The sequence below is a fragment of the Brachyistius frenatus genome, unplaced genomic scaffold (genome assembly GCF_029030835.1).
Source record: "Brachyistius frenatus isolate BFR_SWC_R1_liver_20210118 unplaced genomic scaffold, ASM2903083v1 Contig_224, whole genome shotgun sequence".
In the NCBI taxonomy this organism is placed as follows: domain Eukaryota; kingdom Metazoa; phylum Chordata; class Actinopteri; family Embiotocidae; genus Brachyistius; species Brachyistius frenatus.
The window spans coordinates 40,113-62,331 of NW_027210823.1; the positions used below are offsets into that span (position 1 = coordinate 40,113).

General features: G+C 45.4%; 1 protein-coding gene across 7 annotated transcripts in view; it reads left to right on the forward strand.

The window, feature by feature from the left end:
• Positions 1-22,219, forward strand: part of ppfia1 (PTPRF interacting protein alpha 1) — a 45,211-nt gene that overhangs the window by 10,300 nt on the left and 12,692 nt on the right. For 6 of the 7 annotated variants that reach the window (XM_069719750.1, XM_069719749.1, XM_069719754.1 and 3 more), the window contains exons 3-17: positions 3,008-3,109; positions 3,530-3,694; positions 3,783-3,857; positions 4,194-4,295; positions 4,957-5,184; positions 5,467-5,613; positions 6,786-6,920; positions 11,968-12,051; positions 12,128-12,259; positions 12,789-12,851; positions 12,975-13,054; positions 13,139-13,289; positions 16,923-17,146; positions 17,238-17,469; positions 22,189-22,218. In XM_069719750.1, coding sequence (XP_069575851.1) covers positions 3,008-3,109; positions 3,530-3,694; positions 3,783-3,857; positions 4,194-4,295; positions 4,957-5,184; positions 5,467-5,613; positions 6,786-6,920; positions 11,968-12,051; positions 12,128-12,259; positions 12,789-12,851; positions 12,975-13,054; positions 13,139-13,289; positions 16,923-17,146; positions 17,238-17,469; positions 22,189-22,218 — 1,950 coding nt within the window. The remainder of the gene's footprint in view (positions 1-3,007; positions 3,110-3,529; positions 3,695-3,782; positions 3,858-4,193; positions 4,296-4,956; positions 5,185-5,466; positions 5,614-6,785; positions 6,921-11,967; positions 12,052-12,127; positions 12,260-12,788; positions 12,852-12,974; positions 13,055-13,138; positions 13,290-16,922; positions 17,147-17,237; positions 17,470-22,188; position 22,219) is intronic. The other variant, XM_069719753.1, reaches the window with a different exon arrangement.

Consider the following 22,219-nt stretch of genomic DNA (forward strand, 5'->3'; position numbering starts at 1 on the left):
ATGGTTTTATCAGCACATACATTGGACTGCTTAGTGTTGACATACATTTCATAATGACCTAAGCTGAAATATCAGGAGATACAAAACTCAGCAACAATCAGTTCTGCAAAATAATGCATGCACTCGTTACCACTCAGTAATGACACTAATGAAGGTGTGATAGAAGTAAAATGGTTTTATCAGCACATATTTTATTAGAATGAATTTTCCACCCCACGCCCTCATTTACAACTTGGATTATGTGCTGGTGTTCCTGAAAGACAAAGTTAGGTGCACCAGTGCAACCAATGTAAACAGTTAGTCTGGAGCCCTGGAATGTCTAGGAACCAGCAAAGTGTTCTCTAAAACAAAATGGTCAGGAAATACGTGTTGTGAAGGAATGCTAAAATAATGAGGGATGGTCATGTGATTCATGATTTATTTGAACATGCCTTCTAAATGCCATTTTGCTTTGTCAAGCATTGTCATTTGATGGAGTCTATGGAGACAGCCCCTAGTGGTCCTCAGTGGTACTACAGATGGAGTCTATGGAGACAGCCCCTAGTGGTCCTCAGTGGTACTACAGGTGGAGTCTATGGAGACAGCCCCTAGTGGTCCTCAGTGGTACTACAGGTGGAGTCTATGGAGACAGCCCCTAGTGGTCCTCAGTGGTACTACAGGTGGAGTCTGTGGAGACAGCCCCTAGTGGTCCTCAGTGGTACTACAGGTGGAGTCTGTGGAGACAGCCCCTAGTGGTCCTCAGTGGTACTACGGATGGAGTCCATGGATACAGCCCCTAGTGGTCCGCAGTGGTACTACAGATGGAGTCTGTGGAGACAGCCCCTAGTGGTCCGCAGTGGTACTACGGATGGAGTCTATGGAGACAGCCCCTAGTGATCGTGTGGTTTTATTAATTAATCCCTTCATTTCCTTGAGACCACATGACACAAATATTAATATTTTCTGTAGTTTGTTGTGCGAGACACTAAATAAGAAAAAGACGGGATTGAAGAAATATGATGTTTTAAGACCAACATTTTATGATTTTACTGAAACATGATTCATTATTTCTGCCCATCCTGTCTTCACAGTTTTGGTCTCTGTTATGGTACACTGTTCCTTTTAATAGGTTGGCACACATATTCATGAGGTTTACAGCTCAGTCCACTTCTAACCAGCATGTCACTCATCTCTGAGCTGCACCAGTTCACCCTGCAGGCAGATGGATCAGGCCCGAGGCCCACGGCTGCATGTGTTCAAGTTTATAGTTCACATATTCAATCTGCATATTTAAATTTGATGTACACTGTGTATTTGGGGATTACATTTTCATCTTAAATACATTGGGGACAAAAATAACAGTCATATTTAAGCGGGATGTCTCCACTCTGCTGTAGCTACAAGTTTCCAAGATAATACACCAACAGTAGTGTTTATTTCTGGGCTGTTTTTTAGTAGGTTTATATTCATTTACAACCTTTTTATGTATCATACTGACACAGTATAATCTATTAACCTGTTTAGAGAAGAGCCAGCTTCAGATTGTGGTTTGTTTAAAGAAGACTTTGCATGTAATATTAAAATATCTCGCTTTGCATGTGCCCAGCCTGTGAAGATGGGGGGGACACATAAATATCAGGTGGAGAGTGTTATTATCTGTGATCACACTGGGTTAGGTTTTGGATTTATTTTTGGTTTGATCACCTCCTAAAGTTGCTTCTCTGTGTCTTCACACTGAAACTATGAACTCCACTTCCACTGAATTCTAACTCCTGTTTCTCCTCTCCATGACTTTTAGTGTAGATGATTAATTAAAGAACATCCAGGAACAGAAGAGAGTCATAAATGGAGCAGAAATCTAAAGGTTGCTCTATGAGTGAAGCTCAGCATCTGCTCTGGAATGTAGGAAGTAAGCCACTCTGTAATTACCCCTGGGCCCGCCTCCGATGGTCTCCAATGGCCTCTGATTGGCTGGTGGGGAGCGGAAACCTCAGCTGGAGCCAATAGGGAACTCCCTCTCACTTCTTTAGTGGACCAGAATCTGTGCCAAGAGCTGTAAGAGCTGAGAGGCTGCAGTGGAGGGAATGGAGGATATTTGTGGTGATGACTGAAAGGAACGATCAAACCCCCCCCACCCCCTCCCTTCAGCCTCAGCACTCAGCATGCTGCAGGGCAAAACATCAGGATGGCACATTCTTTAGGGCTTCAACCATGCATGTAACTCCTAAGAGCAGTGTGTGTGTGTGTGTGTGTGTGTGTGTGTGTGTGTGTGTGTGTGTGTGTGTGTGTGTGTGTGTGTGTGTGTGTGTGTGTGTGTGTGTGTGTGAAATGGTGTTTCTTTTCTTACACTTGAACATCAAACCTCGTTGCTGTATGTTTCTACTCTACAGTGTTTTAAAGTTGCTGTTCTCAAGTCTGTATTTAACTAATGCAGATTAGTTTAACTAAGTCAGAGAGAATCTGATCAAATATCAGTGCTGATCTAATAAAAACAAACAGCTCAAACAGAGTTGTGGTAACTTGTGGACAGTCGTCTCCAGCTCCGTTGTTTTAGATTCAAATATGACTGTAACCTTGTTGGCAGCTTCAAAGAGAGACAGGAACGTCTATTTACCTTCACAGGAACCACACAGAGGGCAGTGATGCTGCAGCTGATTATACCGATATATCTTTACACCAGCAGTGAACAAACATGTTGATGATGAGCAACGTCAAAGTCTAATGATCCACCTGGATCAATAAACAGTAAACTGGTGGAGTTCAACTGTGTCCCACCAGTAGACAGCAGTAACTACTTCCTGTCTGACACTGATACTAAAGATGATGTCATGACCTGAGAGGGTTTGAAGTACTTGGATGTACCTCCAGGAACATACATGAGATTTCTGCTGTGGATTTATAATTTAGTTTGTGGTTGATTTTAAAGTGTTGATCTTATCCTTGTCATCACGACCGTGTTTTTATGTGAAGCTCTAAAATCGGCTGACTAAGTGTCACATGATTGTGTGTCTGTCTGTTTGTGTTCCAGGAGTTTGCTGCTCTCACTAAAGAGGTGAACGTGTGTCGGGAGCAGCTGCTGGAGAAAGAAGAGGAGATCTCAGAGCTGAAGGCTGAGAGGAACAACACACGGGTTGGTACACACACACACACACACACACACACACACACACACACACACACACACACACACACACACACACACACACACACACACACACACACACACACACACACACACACACACACACACACACACACACACCCTCCCCCCCCAGTGATGACGGAGGTTTGGTTGGCCTGTGTTCTCCTACCTGTCAGATTTCTGTGTCTGTATGGTTGTCTGATCAGTTTCTAGTTTATAATCCATACTATTGTCACAACGTGTGGACATGTCAAGCTGCTGAATCATCAGAATATTTCAACCACAGATGAGCAATCTCCTTCTGCTGATTTCTATCTGACAGTTATGTTGCTGCCTGCTCTGCTTTGTGTTCTCGGTGTAGAAACGGTTGTGAGTTGTTGAAGTCTCTGACTGTATTTGTGCTTCCAGCTGCTTCTAGAACATCTGGAGTGCCTGGTGTCTCGCCACGAGCGCAGCCTGAGGATGACGGTGGTGAAGAGACAGGCTCAGTCTCCTGCAGGTGTCTCCAGTGAGGTGGAGGTCCTGAAAGCCCTGAAGTCCCTGTTTGAGCACCACAAAGCCCTCGATGAGAAGGTACAGCTGTTTGTCTGAGTGATCGTTCACACGTTTCATACTGAAAGACAAAGAGGAAGATTTGACTCCGTTTGTTTATATTTTGAAGGTGAGGGAGCGACTTCGTGTTGCCTTGGAGCGATGCAGCGCTTTGGAGGAGCAGCTCACCATGTCACACAAAGAAGTAAGACAACCCAACACGTTCAGAGAGAAGTCTGATAATCCCCCTCCAGCTGTTCACAATGCACCTTCATGGAGGGAGGTTCACCTGATGGAGGTTCACCTGAGGGAGGTTCACCTGAGGGTGTCTCACCTGAGGGAGGTTCACCTGAGGGAGGTTCACCTGATGGAGGTTCACCTGAGGGTGTCTCACCTGAGGGAGGTTCACCTGAGGGAGGTTCACCTGATGGAGGTTCACCTGAGGGTGTCTCACCTGAGGGAGGTTCACCTGATGGAGGTTTACCTGATGGAGGTTCAGGTGCTCTTCAACCAGCTGCTAACCGTCCTCTGTGTTCTCCAGCTGGGTTACCTCAGGGAGCAGAGCAGCCAGAAGAGAGGCCTGGCAGACGGAACCAGCGAGGTCAACCACACCTCTGAGAACACACCGAGTACCAACGGCAAGGTGAGATCACTCAGATCAACACACCTCTGAACACCGAGTACCACATCAAGGTGAGATCACTCCAACTGGGCGACAGCTGCTGACGTGACAGATGATGAGCATCTGATCAGCAAAGGAAATTAAATTGTAACTGATTAAATTAATCCTGGTTACATACCGTGTAATTATTGTTCATTTGCTAAAGATTGTGAACTTTCTAGAGGTACAGAAGTGACATGAAATTCTTCTCTTCGTATGTTTTGTCACAAACATTCACAGCAAATACTTTTAGGACTTAAGTCTGTTAAAAACACAACTAGAAGGTTCATAATGTATGACTGCATCATTGATCTTTGTGTTTTCTTTAAATTCTTCCACTGATTCACAGAATTGAACATTTCTGTTGCGTTACCAGAAGATTAAATGTGTAACACTGCATCATCTTCATACAAGCACAGAGGAAATAGAACTAATAGAAACAGTCCAGCTGACTGCTGACACCTCATTCTGCAGCAAGCCTTCAGACGATGAGCTGTGACATCAGATAATCAGTGCAGCAGGTGCTGCGTATCTTTGTGTTCATAAGAAGGTTGTTCTGTAGCACATTTGTTCTTCATGAAGGTTCCCTGAGTCCTGCATGGGGTCTGTGTAACCATCTGAATGTACCTTGATGCTCCCACAGCGGTCGTCAGACGGCTCCCTCAGCCAGGAGGAGGAGTCTGGCTTCGGGAAGGCGGGCGAGCTCCAGGAGGTGGTGGAGCGTCAGACGGCCGATCTGGGCCAGATGAAGGAGCGCATGGCCGCCATGGTGTCACGCATTAACGAGCTGGAGGAGGACCTGGACACGGCCAGGAAGGACCTCATCAAGTCTGAGGATATGAACACACGACTACAGAGAGACCTGAGAGAGGTAGAGGGGGGCGGGGCCTGTGTCTAACCTCAACCTGGCATCAAGTGGGAGCCAGTTTCCACTCTTTAAATCCAACTTTTACATCTAAACATAATACGGTTAACGGTTCTTTAGGTGGTGAATTCTCACTGACATCATCACAGAGATCACATCCATTAAATGTTGTGTAGAATATAAAGAGTATGAAGAACAATGTGAGGGAGGTTCATACGTCGTCTCCTGCTCCTCTGAAGATGCTCAGACAGATGACGGTAGATAATAGTCAGGGATGTGTGTGTTTAGTCGATGGCTCAGAAGGAGGACATGGAGGAGAGGATCACCACCCTGGAGAAACGCTACCTGGCAGCTCAGCGGGAGGCCACCTCCGTCCACGATCTCAACGACAAGTTGGAGAACGAAGTGGCCAACAAGGACTCTCTGTTCAGACAGGTAGGTGTCCTGCTGTCTGTACCTTTACTCCTGATGTCTGTAACCATCCACCACTACAGTCCAACATGTGATGTTGGTGTTTCAGTGTGAGCGTTGTCGTCTATCAGGAACCTCCTGCAGTTCTCTTTCACAGTTTTCCGGCTCCTGATAATGAATTCTTTCTACATTCACTCTCTGAACAGGAAGACTGTTTCCTTACACGTCCTCACTGGAGATGGACACGTCTGTCTCCTTCTTCTTCTGGCTTTTGTCTTGTCTTTGTGTCACTTTGAATGCACTCTTCACTTCCTGCCCCCTACCTCCCCCTGTGCCATCCGTCCACCCAGTCTCCTCCGTGTCTCCTCCACGTCTCCTCTCTGTCTCTCTTCTCTGTCTCTCCTCTCCGTCTCCTCTGTCTCTCCTCCGCATCTCCTCTGCGTGTCCTCTCTGTCTCCTCTGCGTGTCCTCTCTGTCTCCTCTGCGTGTCCTCCGCGTCTCCTCTGCGTGTCCTCCGTGTGTCCTCTGCATGTCCTCTCTGTCTCCTCTCTGTCTCCTCTGCATGTCCTCCGCGTGTCCTCTCTGTCTCCTCTGTGTCTCCTCTTTGTCTCCTCTCCGTCTCCTCTGCGTCTCCTCCGCGTCTCCTCTGTGTCTCCTCTCCGTCTCCTCTGCGTCTCCTCTCCGTCTCCTCTGCGTCTCCTCTCCGTCTCCTCTGCGTCTCCTCCGCGTCTCCTCCGCGTCTCCTCTGCGTGTCCTCTCTGTCTCCTCTGCGTCTCCTCCGCGTCTCCTCTGTGTGTCCTCTCTGTCTCCTCTGCGTCTCCTCCGTGTCTGCTCTCTGTCTCCTCTTTGTCTCCTCTCTGTCTCCTCTCCGTCTCCTCCGCGTCTCCTCCGCGTCTCCTCTGCGTGTCCTCTCTGTCTCCTCTGCGTCTCCTCCGCGTCTCCTCTGTGTGTCCTCTCTGTCTCCTCTGCGTCTCCTCCGCGTCTGCTCTCTGTCTCCTCTTTGTCTCCTCTCCGTCTCCTCTGCGTCTCCTCTCCATCTCCTCCGCGTCTCCTCTCTGTCTCCTCTCTGTCTCCTCTTTGTCTCCTCTCCGTCTCCTCTGCGTCTCCTCTGCGTGTCCTGTCTGCCCTGCTGATCTAACTAACCAGGCAGTAAGACAGCAGTGTTTGAGGTGTTGACTGTACTTTGTTTGTGGTAGACGGAGGACAGGAACCGGCAGCTCCAGGAGAAGCTGGAACTGGCTGAACAGAAGCTACAGCAGACCATCCGCAAGGCGGAGACGCTGCCTGAGGTGGAGGCGGAGCTCGCCCAGCGGGTGGCCGCCCTCACAAAGGTACCTGCACCTTTGCTCTGCATTGTGCACGTCTCAGTGCAGCTTTTTAACACCTTCTTTTTAAATGGTGGCAAACATAAAACATAAACACCTCTAACACACATAATGAAACCAGCATTAATAGATCTGTTCCTTTAGACCTCAACAATCAGCATTAATAGATCTGTTCCTTTAGACCTCAACAATCAGCATTAATAGATCTGTTCCTTTAGACCTCAACAATCAGCACGGCCCTGCAGACACTGCTGAGGAAGACATTGTTTATGTTGCTCCACCTATTTTTAGACATTAGATTGTGTTTTTACCCATTTATAGTTGGAGTCTTTGTCTTGGACAACACTTCCTGCTGCTCGACTCTCTGACACTCAGCTCCTTATTAGTATCACATCTGGCTCAGCTTCATTCTTATTCTCATCTGAACCTCCTGCTTTAGAGTTGATTACACAAAATGTGAGTAATACTTTACATGTATTGTTTCACCTGTTGTCCACCATGTTTTGACAAACCTCTCCACCCTTTAAGTCTTCAGTATCATGTCCACCTGAAGCTGTTTCCTCCATGAATATTTAATGACTCTGATCATTTCCTGTGTACTGCAGTTTAAATAATGTAGTTGTCACATCACAGCAGACAGACATGCTCAGACCTTGGTATGTTTTATCTCCTCCATCCAGCTCTGGGACATGAATCATACATGATTCACCTATAGCACAGTTTGTCCATCATCAGTCTGTGTTTTCCAAGTTGCTCCTCATCACGTCTTCAGATGGTCTCTGTCCTCTGTCTCGTTAAAGTCCTCCTCATTATTTGATCTATTGTCTGTCTTCTACCTCCTTCAACTCTGCTCAGCTCTGTTTAAATGGATGTCTTCTCATTTCTCTCCATCATGCTGTCTTTGTTCAGTCTTCACGCTGCTCCCTCCACCTCCATGTCAAACCTCATAGTGTGTTCTGTGTGGCTCCAAAGGCTCTAAGACTCTGAAGAAGGTAGACCAGCTTCATACACAGAGTTCAACCTGTGACCCCTAGATCCTGGACATTAACCTGTGACCCCTAGATCCTGGACATTAACCTGTGACCCATAGATCCTGGACATTAACCTGTGACCCCTAGATCCTGGACATTAACCTGTGACCCCTAGATCCTGGACATTAACCTGTGACCCCTAGATCCTGGACATTAACCTGTGACCCCTAGATCCTGGACATTAACCTGTGACCCCTAGATCCTGGACATTAACCTGTGACCCCTAGATCCTGGACATTAACCTGTAACCCCTAGATCCTGGACATTAACCTGTAGCCCCTAGATCCTGGACATTAACCTATAACCCCAGATCCTGGACATTAACCTGTAACCCCCAGATACTGGACATTAACCTGTAACCCCCAGATACTGGACATTAACCTGTGACCCCTAGATCCTGGACATTAACCTATAACCCCTAGATCCTGGACATTAACCTGTGACCCCTAGATCCTGGACATTAACCTGTAACCCCTAGATCCTGGACATTAACCTGTCACCCCTAGATCCTGGACATTAACCTGTGACCCCTAGATCCTGGACATTAACCTGTGACCCCTAGATCCTGGACATTAACCTGTCACCCCTAGATCCTGGACATTAACCTGTAACCCCTACATCCTGGACATTAACCTGTAACCCCCATATACTGGACATTAACCTGTAACCCCCATATACTGGACATTAACCTATAACCCCAGATACTGGACATTAACCTGTAACCCCCAGATACTGGACATTAACCTGTAACCCCTAGATCCTGGACATTAACCTGTAACCCCTAGATACTGGACATTAACCTGTAACCCCTAGATACTGGACATTAACCTGTAGCCCCTAGATCCTGGACATTAACCTGTAACCCCCAGATACTGGACATTAACCTGTAACCCCCAGATACTGGACATTAACCTGTAACCCCCAGATACTGGACATTAACCTGTAACCCCTAGATACTGGACATTAACCTGTAGCCCCTAGATCCTGGACATTAACCTGTGACCCCTAGATCCTGGACATTAACCTGTAACCCCTAGATCCTGGACATTAACCTGTAACCCCTAGATCCTGGACATTAACCTGTGACCCCTAGATCCTGGACATTAACCTGTGACCCCTAGATCCTGGACATTAACCTGTGACCCCTAGATCCTGGACATTAACCTGTGACCCCTAGATCCTGGACATTAACCTGTGACCCCTAGATCCTGGACATTAACCTGTGACCCCTAGATCCTGGACATTAACCTGTGACCCCTAGATCCTGGACATTAGACCTGACATTAACCTGTACCCCTAGATCCTGGACATTAACCTGTAGATCCTGGACCCTATAACCCCAGATCCTGGACATTAACCTGTCACCCCTAGATCCTGGACATTAACCTGTAACCTCTAGATCTGGGACATTAACCTGTGACCCCTAGATCCTGGACATTAACCTGATCCTGGACATTAACCTGTGACCCCTAGATCCTGGACATTAACCTGTAACCACCCCTAGATCCTGGACATTAGACCTGGTAACCCCTAGATCCTGGACATTAACCTGTAACCCCCATATACTGGACATTAACCTGTAACCCCCATATACTGGACATTAACCTATAACCCCAGATACTGGACATTAACCTGTAACCCCCAGATACTGGACATTAACCTGTAACCCCTAGATCCTGGACATTAACCTGTAACCCCTAGATCCTGGACATTAACCTGTAACCCCTAGATACTGGACATTAACCTGTAGCCCCTAGATACTGGACATTAACCTGTAACCCCCAGATACTGGACATTAACCTGTAACCCCCAGATACTGGACATTAACCTGTAACCCCTAGATCCTGGACATTAACCTGTCACCCCTAGATCCTGGACATTAACCTGTCACCCCTAGATCCTGGACATTAACCTGTGACCCCTAGATCCTGGACATTAACCTGTAACCCCTAGATCCTGGACATTAACCTGTAACCCCCATATACTGGACATTAACCTATAACCCCAGATACTGGACATTAACCTGTAACCCCCAGATACTGGACATTAACCTGTAACCCCTAGATACTGGACATTAACCTGTGACCCCTAGATACTGGACATTAACCTGTGACCCCTAGATACTGGACATTAACCTGTGACCCCTAGATCCTGGACATTAACCTGTGACCCCTAGATCCTGGACATTAACCTGTAACCCCCATATACTGGACATTAACCTGTAACCCCTAGATCCTGGACATTAACCTGTAACCCCCATATACTGGACATTAACCTGTAACCCCTAGATCCTGGACATTAACCTGTAACCCCTAGATCCTGGACATTAACCTGTAACCCCCATATACTGGACATTAACCTGTGACCCCTAGATCCTGGACATTAACCTGTAACCCCTAGATCCTGGACATTAACCTGTAACCCCCATATACTGGACATTAACCTGTAACCCCTAGATCCTGGACATTAACCTGTGACCCCTAGATCCTGGACATTAACCTGTAACCCCTAGATCCTGGACATTAACCTGTGACCCCTAGATCCTGGACATTAACCTGTGACCCCTAGATCCTGGACATTAACCTGTGACCCCTAGATCCTGGACATTAACCTATAACCCCTAGATCCTGGACATTAACCTGTGACCCCTAGATACTGGACATTAACCTGTGACCCCTAGATACTGGACATTAACCTGTGACCCCTAGATCCTGGACATTAACCTGTAACCCCTAGATCCTGGACATTAACCTGTAACCCCTAGATCCTGGACATTAACCTGTAACCCCATAGATACTGGACATTAACCAATACCAGCTGGGTTTACTATATATGCAGAAGTCAAAAAAAGAGAAACAGCTTCCTGGTTGAGTGCAGTGTCAGACTTCTTATTAAAATACTGTGGTACCCTGTTGGACCTGACCCCGACCCCTGACCCCTGACCCCTGAGCCGGTTCTGTCTGCGTGTCTGTGCTTCATGTGCTGCTGAGCTGTGCTGACCTTCATGCTGGTTCCCCTCCTCTTTCCTCAAATACAGAAAAAACTAAATTTTGGTGTCTAACATAAACAGGAAGTGCCAAGTGATTTAGTCAGACTGCTGGAGGCCCTGCCCATCAGAGCTGCTCCAATAATCAGCCTGCTGGCTGTGACATAAATAACAACCAATACACTGGTTATATTTTTTATTTTGTCTAACTACAGATGAAGTATTGTTTAATGAGCTGATGCTCCATTATAAAACCTATTTGTATATGATGGATGAAGTCTCTGGTAGATCTGGTGAAGTGTTTGTGTCTGTCTGCTTCACTGCATGTTGTTGTATCGTCTATCTGTAAGTTCCCTCTGTGTGTGTGTGTGTGTGTGTGTGTGTGTGTGTGTGTGTGTGTGTGTGTGTGTGTGTGTGTGTGTGTGTGTGTGTGTGTGTGTGTGTGTGTGTGTGTGTGAGAGTGAGTCCATCCTGAAGGACTCCAGCTTCATCCTTAACCTCAAACTGTCAGTCCTGCACAACTGCAGTTGTTCAGGGACTGGATGACCCGTTGCAACGGGTCCGGCACAACATGGCTGCTCCATGTTGTTTCTCTGGGCTGAGCCTGTCCGGGCCTCATGGCTGAAGTCCCGGCCACCAGACGCTCCCCAGCGAGCTCCCCTCCCAGGTCTGGCTCCGGGAGGATGCCCCGGTTTCCCTGATCCGGCCGAGGTGACCTCAGACCGGCTGCTGTTCATCAGGGTCTTTAGAACCGCTCTTAGTCTGGACTCTCCCCTGAGACCAGTTCACCTTCAGAGACCCGACCAGGAGCTGATGACCCGACATCACAGCTCCCAGATCACTGAGCCACTCAAACACCTCCACCACGTTAAGGTGGTGGTTCGTGGAATAGGTCTGGTTTAAGACACACTCAGCCCTTAGAGGGTTCAATAATTCTAATAATAATCATTATTATTATTATTATTATTCAATAGATCAAACTACAGGAATATATTCTACAGGATGAAGGTTTCCAATCACTGTCCTCTACTTTCAGGCAGAGGAGCGTCACGGTAATGTGGAGGAGAGACTGAGGCAGCTGGAGGCTCAGCTGGAGGAGAAGAACCAGGAGCTACTCAGGGTGAGGAGGAGGAGGAGTAGGAGGAGGAGCTCAAACATGTTGGTTGTGTTAAAATGCTGCTCGTGTGTTTTTACAGGCCCGACAGAGAGAGAAGATGAATGAAGAACACAACAAGCGTCTGTCAGAGACGGTGGACAAGCTGCTGTCTGAGTCCAACGAGAGGCTGCAGCTGCACCTGAAGGAGAGGATGTCTGCTCTGGAGGACAAGGTGAGGGCCGGAGTTTAAGGTCGGGAGGGCCGGAGTTTAAGGTCGGGAAGGCCGGAGTTTAAGGTCGGGGAGGCCGGAGTTTAAGGTCAGGAAGGCTGTAGTTTAAAGTCAGGAAGGCCGGATTAAGGTCGGGAAGGCCGCAGTTTAAGGTCGGGAAGGCCGCAGTTTAAAGTCGGGAAGGCCGCAGCTTAAAGTCGGGAAGGCCGCAGCTTAAGGTCGGGAAGGCCGCAGCTTAAGGTCGGGAAGGCCGCAGCTTAAGGTCGGGAAGGCCGCAGCTTAAAGTCGGGAAGGCCGCAGTTTAAAGTCGGGAAGGCCGCAGCTAAAGGTCGGGAAGGCCGCAGTTTAAAGTCGGGAAGGCCGCAGTTTAAAGTCGGGAAGGCCGCAGTTTAAAGTCGGGAAGGCCGCAGCTTAAGGTCGGGAAGGCCGCAGCTTAAAGTCAGGTGGTGAACACACCACAGTATTAAAGCTCTAGAAGTATTTATTGTTGGTGTTTATTCTCTCTGTGATCATTCTTCCTGTTCTTCTTCAGAACGCCCTGATTAGAGAACTGGATCACACCAAGAAGCTCATAGAGGAGTCTCACCACGAGAAGGTAACCAGGAGTATTAGTGTCAGTACTATAATGTGTACCCGTCCTCTCCTCCAGGAGCAGCTCCTGATCCAGATGAGGAGTATTAGTGTCAGTACTATAATGTGTACCCGTCCTCTCCTCCAGGAGCAGCTCCTGATCCAGATAGAGACGATGAGGGCCGAGAGCGAACAGGGTCGCAGCAGGAGCAACTCCTTACTTCATGGGTGAGCTGTTATCTGGCTGCGTTCAGAGCTTTAATCTTCTAACATCTCTTTAACTTTCCTGACTGGTGAGTTTGGGTTTTCCAGGCGGTCCCAGCTGGGCAGTACTCCAGATTTCAGGTATCCGGTGTCTGCGTCCTCCATGATGGACAATAACTCGGACCATTATGGCAGCGCTCTGGTCCTGAGGCGCCCTCAGAAAGGCCGATTGGCAGCGATGCGGGACGAACCGTCCAAGGTGACCTCATCTTCTTCATAAAACCTGCAATGAACACCGTACAACATTACCAATGAACACTGTACAACATTACTAATGAACACCGTACAACATTACCAATGAACACTGTACAAAATTACTAATGAACACCGTACAACATTACCAATGAACACTGTACAACATTACCAATGAACACTGTACAACATTACTAATGAACACCGTACAACATTACCAATGAACACTGTACAACATTACTAATTAACACTGTACAACATTGCTAATGAACACCGTACATTACTAATGAACACTGTACAACATTACTAATGAACACTGTACAACATTACCAATGAACACTGTACAACATTACTAATGAACACTACAGCATTACTAATGAACACCGTACAACATTACTCATGAACACCGTACAACATTACTCATGAACACCGTACATTACTAATGAACACCGTACAACATTACTAATGAACACAGTACAACTTTACTAATGAACACCGTACAACATTACTAATGAACACCGTACAACATTACTAATGAACACAGTACAACATTACTAATGAACACCGTACAATGTTACTAATGAACACTACAACGTTACTAATGAACACCGTACAACATTACTAATGAACACCGTACAACATTACTAATGAACACTACATTACTAATGAACACCGTACAACGTTACTAATGAACACCCTACAACGTTACTAATGAACACCGTACAACGTTACTAATGAACACCATACAACATTACTAATGAACACCGTACAACATTATTAATGAACACTACAACATTATTAATGAACACCGTACAACATCACTAATGAACACCGTACAACATTACCAATGAACACCGTACAACATCACTAATGAACACCGTACAACATTACTAATGAACACCGTACAACATCACTAATGAACACTAAAACATTAATGAACACGTACAACATGACTAATGAACACTACAACATTACTAATGAACACTGCAACATTACTAATGAACACTGTACAACATTACTAATGAACACCGTACAACATTACAAATGAACAATGTACAATGTTACTAATGAACACCCTACAACGTTACTAATGAACACCGTACAATGTTACTAATGAACACCGTACAACGTTACCAATGAACACCGTACAACGTTACCAATGAACACCTGTACAACGTTACCAATGAACACTGTACAACATTACTAATGAACACTACAACATTACTAATGAACACCATACAACATTACTAATGAACACCGTACAACATTATTAATGAACACTACAACATTATTAATGAACACCGTACAACATTACTAATGAACACCGTACAACATCACTAATAAACACCGTACAACATTACTAATGAACACTGTACAACATCACTAATGAACACCGTACAACATTACTAATGAACACCGTACAACATCACTAATGAACACATTACTAATACAACACACTAATGAACACGTACTAATGAACACCGTACAACACTAATGAACATACAACATTACTAATGTACAACACTAATGAACACTAAAACATTAATGAACACGTACAACATGACTAATGAACACTACAACATTACTAATGAACACTGCAACATTACTAATGAACACTGCAACATTACTAATGAACACTGTACAACATTACTAATGAACAATGTACAACATTACTAATGAACAATGTACAACATTACTAATGAACACTACAACATTACTAATGAACACCGTACAACATTACTAATGAACACCGTACAACATTACTAATGAACACCGTACAACATTACTAATGAACACTGTAAAACATTAATGAATACCTACAACATGACTAATGAACACCGTACAACATGACTAATGAACACCGTACAACGTGACTAATGAACACCGTACAACATTACAAATGAACACCGTACAACATTACTAATGAACACCGTACAACATCACTAATGAACACTAAAACATTAATGAACACCGTACAACATTACTGATGAACACCGTACAACATTACTAATGAACACCGTACAACATTACTAATGAACACGTACAACATTACTAATGAACACCGTACAACATTAATGAACACGTACAATATGACTAATGAACACCGTACAACATTACTAATGAACACTACAACATTATTAATGAACACTCCAACTTTACAAGTGACCACCGTACAACATTACTAATGAACACTGTAAAACATTATTAATGAACACTACAACATTACTAATGAACACTGTAAAACATTATTAATGAACACTACAAAATTACTAATGAACACCGTACAACATCACTAATGAACACTAAAACATTAATGAACACGTACAACATGACTAATGAACACTACAACATTACTAATGAACACTGCAACATTACTAATGAACACTGTACAACATTACTAATGAACACTGTACAACATTACTCATGAACACGTACAACATTACTCATGAACACTGTACAACATTACTAATGAACACCGTACAACATTAATGAACACGTACAATATGACTAATGAACACCGTACAACATTACTAATGAACACTACAACATTCTTAATGAACACTCCAACTTTACAAGTGAACACCGTACAACATTACTAATGAACACTGTAAAACATTATTAATGAACACTACAACATTACTAATGAACACTGTACAACATTATTAATGAACACTACAAAATTACTAATGAACACCGTACAACATTAATGAACACCGTACAACATTACTAATGAACACCGTACAACATTACTAATGAACACTACAACATTACTAATGAACACCCCAACTTTACAAGTGAACACCGTACAACATTACTAATGAACACCGTACAGCATTACTAATGAACACTACAACATTCTTAATGAACACTCCAACTTTACAAGTGAACACCGTACAACGTTACTAATGAACACTGTAAAACATTATTAATGAACACTACAACATTACTAATGAACACTGTAAAACATTATTAATGAACACTACAAAATTACTAATGAACACTGTACAACATTATTAATGAACACTGTACAACATTATTAATGAACAGGGTACAACATTACTAATGAACACCGTACAACATTATTAATGAACACTGTACAACATTACTAATGAACACCGTACAACATTAATGAACACGTACAACATGACTAATGAACACTGTACAACATTACCAATGAACACCTTACAACATTATTAATAAACACCGTACAACATTACCAATGAACACCGTACAACATGAACTCATTAAAACCGCACAACATCAACTCATGAACACTGCACAACAGGTGAGAAGTGGATCTGAGCGATGAACACCCTCCTGGTGGAGGTTCTCTTCAAAATGTTTTCTGCAGATGAATTCTTGTTTTAATGTTTTCGTGTCCTCCTCTCTAATATAACATAACATGTAACCTGTATGGTGTTTTCCTTCCTTCCCCTGTGTGACTCTGATGATTTTTCTTCTTCTCCACTTCTTTCTTTGCTTCCATTGTGGACATCAGCGACATGTAAGTCAGTGAGCTGCAGATGATGACACGTCTGTGTGTGCTGTATGTTCAGCTTCCTGTCTTCTTCGTTATCATCTTCTTCTCCCTTCATGATGTGCTCTGATGTCTGCGTGTCACCTGTATCCATGACTCCAGGTGCAGACGTTAAATGAGCAGGAGTGGGAGCGCATGCAGCAGGCCAACGTGCTGGCCAACGTGGCCCAAGCCTTCGAGAGTGACATGGACGCGTCAGACCTGGAGGAGGACCAGGAGACCATGTTCAGCTCGGTGGACCTGCTGTCCCCTGCTGGTCAGGCCGATGCACAGACGCTGGCCTTAATGCTGCAGGAGCAGCTGGATGCTATAAACAATGAAATCAGGTAGCACCACTCGGACCGCTCGCCTCACGTCCCCTCGTTTTCTTCTTCTACATGATGACGTTCGCTCTCCTGTGGTTCCTCTGACCTGCAGGATGATCCAGGAGGAGAAGGAGAGCACGGCGATCCGGGCCGAGGAGATCGAGTGTCGGGTCGGCAGCGGAGACAGTCTGGGAGGACGCTTCCGCTCCATGAGCTCCATCCCTCCCTCGCTGTGTGCCGGCTCCTCGTTGGGCAGCTCTCCGCCCGGGTCGGGTCACTCCACCCCCAGACGCATCCCCCGCAGCCCCAACAGAGAGCTGGACCGGATGGGGGTCATGACCTTGGTAACACTTCCTTTACTTCCTGTATCCCACTCAGTATCAACAACTACACTGAGCAACATATTGAACTTTAGGAACAGACAGTGTGTGTTCCTGAACACAGCACAGTGCTGCTTGTTGTTAACAATCATTTTATTTGTTTAACTTGAAGAGTGTTTGTGCTCCACGTTGATGTTGTGTATTAATTCCTCCTCTCATCAGTGTAACTGACCCCTCCCAACCCCCCCTTCACTGTAGCAGTATTGCTATGACCCTTACATCATCCAGAGCTCCCTCTCCCAGCAGACTGTAACTTACCTGCCTTATGGTGCGACTGGCTTCAGCCCCCCCCCTCAGACCTATAACTATGCTCCATACCTCCAGGTACCTGCAAAGCCCTCCTTCCCTCCTCCCCCCTCCCTCCCTCCTACTGCAGCCTGTGTTCCTCCCTGGGTGGGTGCAGTCTGCCCCCTCCCGTGCCCCCCAGAGTATAATACAGGTGTTATAACAGGTATAATACAGGTGTTATAACGGGTATAATACAGGTGTTGTAACGGGTATAATACAGGTGTTATAACGGGTATAATACAGGGATTTTAACGGGTATAATACAGGTGTTATAACGGATATAATACAGGTATTATAACAGGTATAATACAGGTATGATAACACATATAATACAGGTATTATAATGGGTATAATACAGGTATAGTACAGGTATTATAACGGGTATAATACAGGTATAACGGGGATAATAACAGGTATTATAACAGGGATAATACAGGTATTATAACGGGGATAGTACAGATATTATAACGGGGATAATACAGGTATTATAACAGGGATAATAACAGGTATTATAACGGGGATAGTACAGGGATTATAACGGGGATAGTACAGGTATTATAACGGGTATAATAACAGGTATTATAACGGGGATTGTACAGCTATTATAACGGGGATAGTACAGGTATTATAACAGGTATTATAACGGGGATAGTACAGGTATTATAACGGGGATTATACAGGTATTATAACGGGGATAGTACAGGTATTATAACGGGTATACTACAGGTATAACGGGGATAGTACAGGTATTATAACAGGTATTATAACGGGTATAATAACAGGTATTATAACGTGGATAATACAGGTATTATAACAGGTATAATAACAGGTATAGGACAGGTATTACGGTAGGTAGGTAGGTATGGTAGGTAGGTATTTACTTTATTAATCCCCGAGGGGAAATTTTTTCGCTACAGCAGCATACAGAAGCAATAAGATAATAATAGAAATAATAGAATAAAATAATAGAATAGAATATAATAATAGAAAAGCAATAAAATAGCAGTAAAAAAAATATAAATATAAAATATAAAATGCACAGTATATACAGTACATTATATATCTATATATATTATATACAAACAAACCAATATATATATATATACAGTACAGTATATATCTATATATATTGTATACAAACAAACCAAGAAACACAGTCAACAGTGTTATTGTACTGTGATGGATTTTGCCAGAGGTGAGTTATTGTACAGTCTTATTGCAGTGGGAAGGAATGATCTCCTGTATCTGTCCTTGTGACAGCAGAGCTGGAGGAATCTTTTAGAGAAAGTGCTCCCCTGTCCCTGCAGCAGGTGGTGGAGAGGGTGGTCAGGATTATCCAATATGGACAATAGTTTCCTCAGCATCCTCCTCTCCACCACCTTTTCCAGGCTGTCCAGTTTGTAGCTGATGATGGAGCCGGCCTTCTTAACCAGTTTGTTAAGTCTGTTGGTGTCACCGGCTCCAATGCTGCTCCCCCAGCAGACCACAGCGAAGTACAATGCACTGGCCACAACAGACTGGTAGAACATCTCCAACATCTCGCTGCACACATTGAAGGATCGAAGTTTCCTCAAGAAAAAGAGTCGACTCATCACCTTCTTGTAGACAGCGTTGATGTTGGTCTTCCAGTTCAGTCTGTTGTCATGGAGACACCAGGTACTTGTACTCCTCAACCATGTCCACCTCCTCTCCCAGAGCTCTCAGCGGTTGTGGAGCCGTCGTCTTCCTCCTGAAGTCGACCACCATCTCTCTGGTCTTGGCCACGTTCAGGAGCAGGTGATTTCTTCCCGCCCACTCCACAAAGTCCCCCACTACTGCCCTGTACTCATCCTCCCGTCCATCCCTTATACACCGTCCACTGCAGAGTCATCAGAGAACTTCTGCAGATGGCAGGACTCTGAGTTGTTCTGGAAGTCAGTTGTGTAGAAGGTGAACAGGAAGGGAGACAGAACAGTTCCCTGAGGAGCTCCAGTACCACCGACCACCGTATCAGACAGCACACTGCCCAGACGGACAAACTGTGGTCTGCCTGTTAGGTAGTCAGTGATCCAGGAGACGGTGGGCACGTCCACCCCCACCACCTGCAGCTTCTCACTCAGTAGCAGTGGTTGGATGGTGTTGAATGCACTGGAGAAATCAAAGAAAGTGATTCTCACAGATTCACCGGTTCCATCCAGGTGAGACTGAGCTTGCTGCAGCAGGTAGATGATGGCGTCGTCCACTCCCACATGAGGCTGGTACGCAAATTGCAGCGGGTCCAGAGAAGATTTCACCAGCGGCCTGAGGTGGGCCAAGACCAGCCTCTCCAGCACCTTCATCACGAGATGTGAAGGCAACCGGTCGGTAGTCGTTGAGGCCAGATGGAGTCGTCTTCTTGGGGACAGGAACCAGGCAGGACGTCTTCCACAGCACCGGGACCTCCTCCTGCTTCAGGCTCAGGTTGAAGAGGTGTTGTAGGACCTCAGCCAGCTGGACGGCGCAGGTCTTCAGGACCACGGGGCTGATGCCGTCAGGTCTTGCAGCCTTGCGCTGGTGGAGTCTCTCCAGCTGTCTCCTAACCTGGCCAGTCGTCACAGAGAGGGGGTGAGGGGGGGGGGGGGTCGAGGTGTCGATGGAGGAAGAGCCCTTTGAGATTGAGGGCTCTATGCAGTTCACCAGGGGGCGCAGAGGGAGGAGGGGGGGAGGCAGCAGAGGTGTTTGGGAGGTGTAAGGTGTGCAGGAGACAGATGAGGGTGGTGAACTAAACCTGTTGAAGAAACAGTTTAGTTCGTTTGACCTCTCCAGGTTCCCCCTGATTGTTCCTCTCCAGGTTCCCCCTGGTTGTTCCTCTCCAGGTTCCCTCTGGTTGTTCCTCTCCAGGTTCCCCTTGGTTGTTCCTCTCCAGGTTCCCCTGGGTTGTTCCTCTCCAGGTTCCCCCTGGTTGTTCCTCTCCAGGTTCCCCCTGGTTGTCTCTCTCTCCCTTGAATCCAGCAATCTCCTTCATACCGGTCCACACCTCCCTCACATTGTTCTGCTGGAGTTTGGCCTCCAGCTTCCTCCTGTAGGAGTCCTTGCACTCCCTGACCTTCTCCTTCAGGTGGCGCTGCACTCTCCTGAGCTCGTCCCTGTCCCCAGACCTGAAGGCTGCTTTCTTCTTATTAAGAAGAACTTTCAGGTCACTGGTGATCGACGGCTTATTGTTGGAATTATAACGGGTATAATACAGGTATAATGGGGATAGTACAGGTATTATAATGGATAATAACGTATTATAACGGGGATAATACAGGTATTATAACGGGTATAATAACGGGGATAATACAGGTATAATACAGGTATTATAACAGGGATAATACAGGTATAATAACAGGTATAATACAGGTAAAATACAGGTATTATAACAGGGATAATACAGGTATAATAACAGGTATTATAACAGGGATAATACAGGTGTAATAGCAGGTATAATACAGGTAAAATACAGGTATTATAACAGGGATAATACAGGTATAATAACAGGTATAATACAGGTAAAATACAGGTATTATAACGGGTATAACACCTGTATTATCAAATCCAAGTCATTTGCTCTGAGGGATTTAAATGTAGTGTATTGAACGAGGGTGTGAAGGAGTGTGGCTGTTGGTTGTCCAGGAAACATGTTTAACACGTCTACTTCTTGGTTCCATCACATTGTGTCAAAAGCTTCAGTGAAAGTCATCTACATGTCCTAATTCTTTAAAAGAAGAAGAGATGAAGTTGATGTTCTGCTCCCTGCTCCAGTTCCTCTTCCTGTTTCCTGTTGTATCTCCTGATCTGCTCCCTGTCGGGCCTCTGAGCACAGGAACTGAGTGATTAGCTGTTTTCCTCCTGGGGCAGGCCGACTGCATGCAACCGGCTGGTTCTGCTGACGGTTTATTGGTTCTGCTGATGGCAGGTCTATGAGGAATGCAGAAGAGAAATCAGTGCTCAGTGTGAAATATGAGGAGAGACATCAGAACCTGATGAGATCAGAGGTCAACCCAACCAGCTGTTCGCTGCTCCCTGTCCTACATGGTTGAACCGTTCATGTTCATGTCATCAATGTTTTCATTCACTTAATTATTTGTGTTTCTGTGGGCGAGGCTGCACCCCCCCCCAACCCCACTCTGACTCCGCGTCCCTCCTCCTAACTCCTCCTTCTAACTCCGCCCCTCCATCGTGGTTGCTTTGCAGTGTCCTGATCCTCCTGCAGACTTTATTCTCAGTAATTTAACGTATTAATTTCACATTTAAACTGACAGTTTCTCTGGTTTCAAGTGTGTGTGTGTGTGTGTGTGTGTGTGTGTGTGTGTGTGTGTGTGTGTGTGTGTGTTTGTGATCTGTTGTGTGTCTCACTAACTGCTTCTCTCCTCTCCTTTTTTTGCCATGCTTCAGCCTAGTGACCTGCGCAAGCATCGCAGGAAGG